A 9139-nucleotide genomic window follows, 5' to 3' on the forward strand; every position below is an offset into this window, starting at 1 on the left:
CTGTTGGAACATCTAACACTTTCTTCAAGGAGACAACAGGTTCAACCCAACTTCTTATAACGAGTTCAATCAAATACGATATAACAGTTCCTTGAAATTCCTTTTTAAACCAAGTTGGATTATTGGAATTTATCCAGACTTCTGCACCTAACATTTCCAAAATTCATTCCATGGAAAGCCTTCCCCACCCAACAATTAAAATACAACGCAACACCCTGATTCCATTCATTTGGTTTCACAAGAAATAATTTCCAATAAACTGTTTGAAACCTTGCCACCATTTGTTTCCACAATAAGACACCTGTGTTGTAACATATATAATCCGTCCGGCGTAGTGGCGTAGTGGTTAGCGCGCCTGCCTGTAACCATTAGGTAATGAGTTTGGTCGGTGCTACCATTGTGGGCGTATGTGTCCTTGAGAAAGACACTTAACGACAATTGCTTCAACCCAGTGGTCACTAATGGGTTGTCCAAATTATCAGCCATACATAAAAAAAAACAAAAAAAAATAAATATATAATTACCCACAAAGTAACAAACTTGGTAACTCGTAAGCTGGCACGAGGTGTTAAACCCGTGTGATAACGACTGTCGTTTTCCGGCCACGCGAGGATAAAGTAAGATTCATTCATTCATTCATTCAATCCATTAAGCTAAATGCATTGTAAAGACTTAAGAGCAATGATAATGTTGTTTATGAACTTGAGCTGATTATTGGATAAACACACAATGGTGATGATCAACTTTATTCTTCCACCTTGTCAAATCACTTGGAAGGCATCATCTCATCTTGATTCATGCTTGATCATGCATTACTTTGCATTGAAATCTAGTCTATAAAATGAACTTTCTGCCGAAATTCAAGCCTGCTATTCTTGATTGCAATCCATGTACAAGCAAAACTTGATATCCTTGTGTTTCTTCTCTCAGAAACTCAAGAGAAGGTTACCATCAGCTTTTAATAAACTCTGTGGTTCTGCTTGCTTGGAATTCTCTATAACAATCTTCACAAAAGTTCAATGCATTTTTTGCAGCCACTTTTTTACAGGTAGACTTTAAGCAAATTGCTGGCGTTTCAAAGGTATTGGACAAATCATGCACTTCTGTTTCTTGACACTTTGGTTCTGAATTCATATTGCTTGACATTGGAATTGTCAAAGACGCATCAACAGCTATATCCGATTGATATGCTGTTGGCTCTGTTCTTCTTGTGCTAAGTGTTTGATGAAGATACCTATCTAGAAAACTCCTGCTCATTGAATGTGGATGAATTATGCTTCTATGTGGTGTTCTTGTACTTATTGTGTCTCCATGCAATCCTCTGTGTTTGACTTCATGTTCACATTGTAAACACAGCCCATTGTTTGTGACTAGACAATAATCACAACCGTCAACTCTACATTTACGAGGATGACTTGCGAGTGTTACACGACCAAATTTCGCATGGACATCATACACTTCTTCCATAACAGAGCCAAGTTCCTGAAAAAAATCAAGTCTTCTTATGCATCATGCAATATACCCCATTGCTGAGTGAATTTCTACACCCCATACTCACTATCCAGTTACATTATGGTTGTCTTCTTTCACACCAGGCACACATGTTGTAGTCAAACACCTCATGCTCACTGTCCAGTTATAACGTGGATGTCTTCTTATACCCCAGACACACATGGTGTATTCATACACCTTATGCTCACTGTCAAGTTATAACATGCATGTCTTCTTATACACCATGCACACATGTTGTAGTCAAACACCTCATGCTCCCTGTCCAGTTACAACATGAGTGTCTTCTTTTATTCCAAAACATACATGATAAATTAATACATCTCATGCTCACTGTCAAGTTACACCTTCGGTGTCTTTTATACACCAGACACACATGTTGTAGTCAAACACCTCATGCTCACTGTCGAAATACAACATTGGTGTCTTCTTATACACCACGCACACATGGTGTATCCATACACTTCATGCTCACTGTCGAGTTACAACATTGGTGTCTTCTTATACACCAGACATACATGTTGTATCCATACACCACATGCTCACTGTCGAAATACAACATTGGTGTCTTCTTATACACCAGGCACACATGTTGTATTCATACACCACATGCTCACTGTCGAAATACAACATTGGTGTCTTCTTATACACCAGGCACACATGTTGTATTCATACACCTCATGCTCACTGTCTAGTTATAACATGGATGTCTTCTTATACACCAGACACACATGATGTATTCATACACCTCATGCTCACTGTCAAGTTATACCGTAGGTGTTTTCTTATATACCAGGCACTCAAGATGTAGTTATATTCATTACTATTATGATAAGTAGTTATACAAACAGGCTCAGTATCCACATCATATTGTTGTCTGGTCAACGTAACATCTTGATGTAAGTAAATATTCAGAACATAAAGAAAAGATTCCTCTTCGAGCTCAAATTTCATTTCATTGATTTTGGTTTTTATTTGATTAACTTGAAAGACATGGCCCCGTTTAGTATTTACAGTGACATGCAAGTCTCCTTTTGTGTAAGCAATTTCCAGCTGTAAAATAAAAAATTATATTCAAACACTTCAAATTTGTGTTTACAAATGTTCTTACTTTTGCGATCTGTTTTTCAATATTTGATTTGGTTTCCACTGGACATTGTGTCCAATCAGCATTCAGTTCAAGAAATCTTAAAGCTTTAATGTGAGTCATTGTAAATCCATTGTTTCCCAACATTAATTGAACTCCATTGTCAAATCTTTGCACAGGTTCTATTATACAGGTATCTTTTAATGGTATATTGTATGTTTACTAATTTTGTTGATTAAAATGAAAATGGTATTAATTCTTGTGAAACATTTCGGGATATAAATTCAGTTCCCGTATTTAGAATTCCTTTAACATTATCTTTTAATGCTATAAGTATATTTAGGATGAAAATATCCTAGACTAGTTTGGTTAATTTAAAGAAAAATAGTTTTAATTCTCGTAAAACATTTCAGGGTATATTTAGAATGAACTATAGTTCACTTAAATATCAAAGAAAACATAATGTTTGACTGTTTGGTGATTTTGATTAACTGTGTCAATGAACAAGAGAGCAAGCCTGTAATGAATGGATATGTATCTTTAAAAAGTGATATAGGATATGTGTAAATACGCATTATACAACTTCAGGACCGTGTGTAATAAATTCGTCTGTGTAAAAAATAGATTTAAGTTAAAGTATGTGTTTTTTTTGACAAGCCTTTCTTGTTTTTAACTGTTATTTACTGAGAATTATAAAACTAGGATTATTTTAAGTTATTAAATCAATGTAAATCTTTAATGTTTAAGATACATTTCGGAATTATAACTGTTACTTTTCACTTTTTTTCGTGAGAAGGTTTGCAGCACTCAATGCGATTAACAGGGGTGGACCTGTCGCCCCTTGGCTAAATAGCCTAACTTACAAGCACAGGAGTCACCAAAATTCTGAATTGTTTAATACACGAAACTGCACAACAGTCAGCAACAAGCGTCACAATTTATAGTGGGAATGGAAAACACGGTAAATTAGGGCTGTGTAAAAAAGGTATTCCCTATATGGGTATGTGTACATTTAACTGGCGATCCTACACTTCCCCGGAAAATGTGGGAACCCAGTTACGTCACATTTTAAAAGGAAAGTATTTAATCGGTAGTTTATGTTCGTATTGACGCAAGTTCGGTGTCGCTTATTCGAATCTCGTCTTCAACTTCGTTCGTTCAATCTCACTTCGTCCTCATCGGCAAATACGATCGGGCAAAGCATCCATATCGGTCGCTTTAACATGCCGACGCGAGTTCGTACGATGACTGCTCGTACTCTTTCGTCTTTGCCTGCGACTGTTTCTGCTTTCCCGACCAGCCATCTTGACCTTGGTTGAGTTTCGCCTCGTCTTCCTTTTGGAGTCTTTTTTTTTCAACACCCCGTCTTCTGTTTAGGTTGCTGCCATCGCTGACAAGTAATTATGGTAGGCAGGTACTCCTTTACCCAACGTTTCCAGACTTGGTCCGTAAGGTCTTGAGTTTGCCTCCACCTCAATTTATAAATGTATTTTGAGTCAGTTATCATGGTTGGCAGGTTTGAAGATGGTCTGGACATAAGTTTGTGGTTCGGTGTCAGCGAATCAACTTGAGGGATCCAGAGGAATTGGTGATTGCTTCGGTCGTCAACAACGTCGAGAGCTTTGTCGTTCATCACTTGCTCGTTCGATAACGCTTACAGGATGCGGCGAACTGAACGGATCATTCGCTTCCAAGCCTATGCATGTGTGATGCTCCTGGAAAGATTGTCAAATTGTCGTTTCGACTCCCACGAAGTTCGTATCATAAGGCTGTAAATACACTTTGGCAATCCTCTTCTCCAAATAAAGTGACGTAAATCCCCAATAAACAAATCGGTAGATAAACCATGCACCACTTCCCAAAGTACCAATTGTATGCACGTGAACAAACATATGTAGCGCTTCGACCCTGTTTCACTATCAATAGAAGTTTGCCCATCATTTGCTCTCCAGATTTCGAATACGTCTTCTGCACGAAAGGCATTTCCCCAGAACATGTCGCACTGCAGCCCCTTCTTTGACGACACAATACCGTTGGCACAGGGAAGCCTAAGTATGACCTTGCCCGGAATGACCAACCTTAAGATGATGATCTTTAATCAGGAGCTTAGTACACTAGGAACGTTAAGGAATGACTGTGGGAGGTCGCAATTCGTAATCCACCAGCGCTCTCTTCAAACGCCAATACCTGGTAAAGAAATTATGCAAAGTTAGGGATGGCATTTGGTTTGTCACCACAGTAATTTTGAATTCGTTAGTTGAGGCTTCAGGGTTTTGAACCCCCATATGATAGGCTTTAGCCTTTATTAAAACACACATTGCAAAGAGGTATAACCAGTTTCCGATTGATAACATTCTACATGATGGTTTGATATTCTTCCACAAAAAAACGCCTTACAGCGCGTAAGACATCTTCGATCAGTTATGGAAGGAGCTTGCACACAATGATTTTGGCAAACTAGCACTTGACGACGTTCCAATCTTAATAATACCCAGCTGTTTATCTTAGCCTTGATAGCATTGAATATCTAGGGGTTTAATCTATCAGTTGCCGTCGAACGATTGTGGAGACGTTGACACTTGACTTTAAAGGTGCCAAGTCGCCAGTAGTTGGAATTGAAAAGTTGCTTATATTCTCAGGTCATCTGTGTAAGGTTTGTAGCAGGAATTCTGGCCCATTAAGCTAACGACCCTGGGTGTTCATATCACATGGTATAATTCCATGTGAAGCTTCGTCTGCTGGATTCACGTTGGTTGGTACTTATCGCCAGTCGTTTAGGTCGCTGGACTTTTCAAATTCGCCAAGTCGATTCGAACACGGCAAATCATCTATTGTATATGCATTGCAATACAGCAGTGGAATCCGACCAAAAGGTAGATTTACATTCGTTCAAATTCAGTTCGCGTCATAGTAAACGGTCTAATCTAACTGCATACACGGCGGCGGTCAGTTCCAATATTGGTATATGATCTTCGTCTTAAGCAGTGCAAATCTGGACTCCTTTAATAGAAATCAACACCGCACCCCCAATCCCCATCAGGATTGGTTAAAATTTTAATGCAGCGGCAAAGTTGTGAAGCTCAATGCGGAAAGTACTCTACATAGAGCAGGGGGTTTGTAGCATTGTGGTCATAGTCGGTCCAATTCGTTGAGACCCCCAAGCCACTGTAGTTAGTCCATCTTCACGTGAAACTTCTTTCATTTCATTCTAGCGTATTTTCGCATATACGTTAGAGTAACATTCTTGGTGGAAGGATTGTAGGCTAGAGGATCGTAGATTGAGCTGATAGTGGACAAGATCACTCTGCATATCGGTGGCTTCTTCGGCACCTCGACATTGAAACTCATTGGTTGATAGGCTACCATTGAACGCGATCCTTGAAGCAGACGTCGATTCGGTGGTCCGATTTCAACATACAGTCCTCATTGAAGAGCCACTTTGTTAATCTATAAATCTCTCCAATTTTAGTAACATCATCTGGCCATTGTCGACGTATATATTTTCTTATAGTAATTTCGTAGTTTTTTTACTGAACTCTCCGAATTGTTTTGTGGTATTCAGCAAACAAAGGGCAATCACCGCTTGGAGACGACGTTGCTCCAAACAGGTGGACGACCATTCTGTGTGGGTATGCTTCACCAGAGAGGTCACCTTCCGACCACCACAAGAATCGCAGGGCATCGCAATCGGTAGTCATACCCGGATCTGGTGAAACATAGCTTCAATATCTGCCACGACCGCCACCGATTCTTTTCAAAAACGTGTCGACACACAAACGAGTCTATTTGACGAGGTCAGGTCCTTGCATCGTCGTTTAATGAATTGCCTCTGTATTTGGCAGCGCAGTCGAAAACAACTCACAACTTCGATGGTTTCTTCGGATTGATGACAGGATGATGCGACAGTTACAATATCGTGCGATCGGCTTTTGGTATCTTTTCGGCATAGCCATCGTCAATATAAAACAGGACGGTCGCAGTATACCTTTGTCCAATTTCTGTATCTTTTAACAGCCGTTTCTTCAGGTAGCCCAGTCGTTTCTTTGCCATTGATTGGTTATCCGGCACGTCTTCAGCATTTTCTCGCCACTGCAACGGTAAAACGAACTTCCCGTTTTTATGCTTGATGGAGTTCATTTCATAAGCTTCTCGATCTTTCTTAGAGTTTGATTTGTTGAATATTCTTCCCTCCGAAATCGGTATTCCAAAGGCAACTGATCTCTGTTTGCACAACCTTCAGCAATTTCATTTCGAAGCACGCTTATTTGTTGCTTCCGTGTCCTTACAATCACGTTTGACTAATGTCTAATTAATTGCCGATTATACGGTTCTAAATCTAAACATTTGTTCTAAAATATACGAACAGAAATTATGATTTGATTTTGGTCGAGATATGTTTGATATGGAATGTTATAAACTGCAGCAAAAAAGATTTATACCAAGAAGAATAACTGTTTAACAAAAACTGATTTACATGGTCACTACGCGCCCAAAAATGCTCGGTGGATTAATTTAAGTACCAATATTTTTAGATTAAAGTAAATTCAAAATACAAGAGAAGTATTATGCTGTCTCAGATATGTATTGGTTGCATGAAACTTAACCACACACGCAATTGTACTTAAACCTTTTTACTTGTATTTAGATTTGTTTCAATTTTGACATATTATGACTGTACCTTGGGATTTTGAAATTTTTCTTTGAAATATTTTCCCTCTTTCAAATTTGAGGTCTGTGATGCATAAACAGATTAGAAACAACAGAAAGTAATTTAAATGCAGATCCCCAAAATAACTTGACTGACAATGCCAAGAATTTTAAGAAAATCATTAATAAAATTTTAGCTATTAACGTTTTTACTGTTTTAACAAGAGAGTATAGATCAGTTGACATTAAAGAAACTATGGTGATTGGTATTATAATATTTATTTTATATTGACATAAATTAAACAATGTATTTTGTAATATTAGTGTTTCTAATTTATTTTTATATGAAATGGCATAAACATTTTTTAATATTTATGTTTTAGCCGGTGCTTCAATCAGCATGCAGAATCTGCCAGAAAAAAAAACTGCTGACTAGTTTTTAGGACTGTTTAGTCCTGTCTTTGAAGAGCAGTGATGTAACAGAGTTATATTTTGAAAAATGCAATAATTTACAAAACATATCGACCAAAATAACTAAGTTTTATACCAGTGATAGTGACATGATGTTTGGGTACCATTGCCATTTCTTTATCTGGTATTTTAAATCTTGCTGTCAACGATTGGGGCCTTGCCATTTGTAGTAAGTGTTGTGTGGTTGGGTTTGTACTGCAAAGTAAGTAAAGTATAGGATATTTTTGATGGATATCCAGATTTGTGTTATTCATATTAACCAAGCATTTTAGTTCAAACATAACATCTTTCATTACTGTCTTGATTGATTGATATGGAAGTAGTCATAAAAGACTGTGAAGTTAATTTGAAAAAATAGTTTGTTAAGGTTAAATCAAGTGTAAAGGTTTAACCTGTTAAGGTTTGAATCAATCCAATCTTTCACGACTAAAGCTAAGTACACTCATATAAGATAATGTAAACTTTTATTCTTTTTACCATGACTATTCCACACAATAATTGCTTTAATTTTGAGTGGTCTATAATAAAGAGCCTCTAACTAAGTTTCACCTAGGCATAGATTAACTAAATATGTTTAGAGCCAAGTTATAAACTGTTTGAAATTGAAAAATACACCGTGGGATTCACAACACCCCCACAATACACAAATTAATTCAAAATACTCTTACACTTACAGCCTACTAAGTTGTGCAGGACTAAACCGCTGAATTGGTCCTGGCCTCTCTATAGGCCTGTTTATCCTGTTGGCAAACTTATTTTCATTCTGTTTCCTCAGTTGATTATAGGGAACAGGACAGATTTGTATGAATGAATCGGTGTGTAATAGGGGTGAATTTCGCTTGGGGGAAGGGTTTGTTTCCAGGTGTGGCTGCACATAATTGCATTCCTCTGAAATGGAACGACTCTCTTTTTTCTAGGAAATAAAACAAAGTTGCATATTGTGTTTTAGATTATCTTATTCCAGTTGTCTAATTGCAGACTTTTAGAAGCATTTTATACATTGTGTACATTCGATTCAACACAGTTTACATAAATTTGAAAACATTTTGACCATGGATTAAAGTAATAATTAGTATCTTGTGGTCAGTCAACCTAAATTAGATATGCATCTTATGTTAGCAGTCTGATAAATTTGAAATAAGCTAAGAATGTGGAAGTTTGTAAGGTGCAAATTCCAATTCCTTTTTTAGTTTGGATAAATTAGTTTGCTTGACAAAAACAAGCTTGTGATTACTAACCTCCTGGTTTTTACCATTGTTGGGCACTAGATCATTATAAATCGTATGGGCACGGCGGCTTCCATCCATCTGTTTTGGTTTTTAAAGCATTGGTGCTACAAACCACTACCTTATTATATTAACAAATACTTTTTTTGACACGGTACCTCCATCTCTTACTTGCACCACCACTTTACAGCTAATATAG

General features: G+C 37.5%; 1 protein-coding gene across 2 annotated transcripts; it reads right to left on the reverse strand.

Annotated features, from left to right (window-relative positions):
- Positions 1-623: 623 nt before the first annotated feature.
- LOC100180377 lies at positions 624-9139 on the reverse strand. 2 transcript variants are annotated; one of them, XM_002121882.3, is made up of 7 exons: positions 8953-9139; positions 8389-8627; positions 7791-7909; positions 7275-7328; positions 2621-2778; positions 2359-2562; positions 624-1482 (listed from the first exon to the last, which is right to left on the reverse strand). In XM_002121882.3, exons 1-7 carry the CDS (start codon positions 9019-9021, stop codon positions 952-954), a joined length of 1374 nt encoding a protein of 457 aa, XP_002121918.1. In that variant the 5' UTR covers positions 9022-9139; the 3' UTR covers positions 624-951. The 2 variants fall into 2 exon arrangements, with proteins under 2 accessions (XP_002121918.1, XP_026690773.1); XM_026834972.1 differs by lacking the exon at positions 7275-7328.

Source organism: Ciona intestinalis, chromosome 7 (genome assembly GCF_000224145.3).
Source record: "Ciona intestinalis chromosome 7, KH, whole genome shotgun sequence".
Lineage (NCBI taxonomy): Eukaryota > Metazoa > Chordata > Ascidiacea > Phlebobranchia > Cionidae > Ciona > Ciona intestinalis.

Coding starts and splice junctions, on each gene's coding strand:
- LOC100180377 (XM_002121882.3), bottom strand. CDS start 9,021: ATGGATGGAAGCCGCCGTGCCCATACGATTTATAATGATCTAGTGCCC. Junction 2,779..7,274: donor AAAAATTTCAAAATCCCAAG/GTACAGTCATAA, acceptor CCTGTATAATAG/AACCTGTGCAAAGATTTGAC. Junction 1,483..2,358: donor ATGATGTGGATACTGAGCCT/GTTTGTATAACT, acceptor GATTTTTTTCAG/GAACTTGGCTCTGTTATGGA.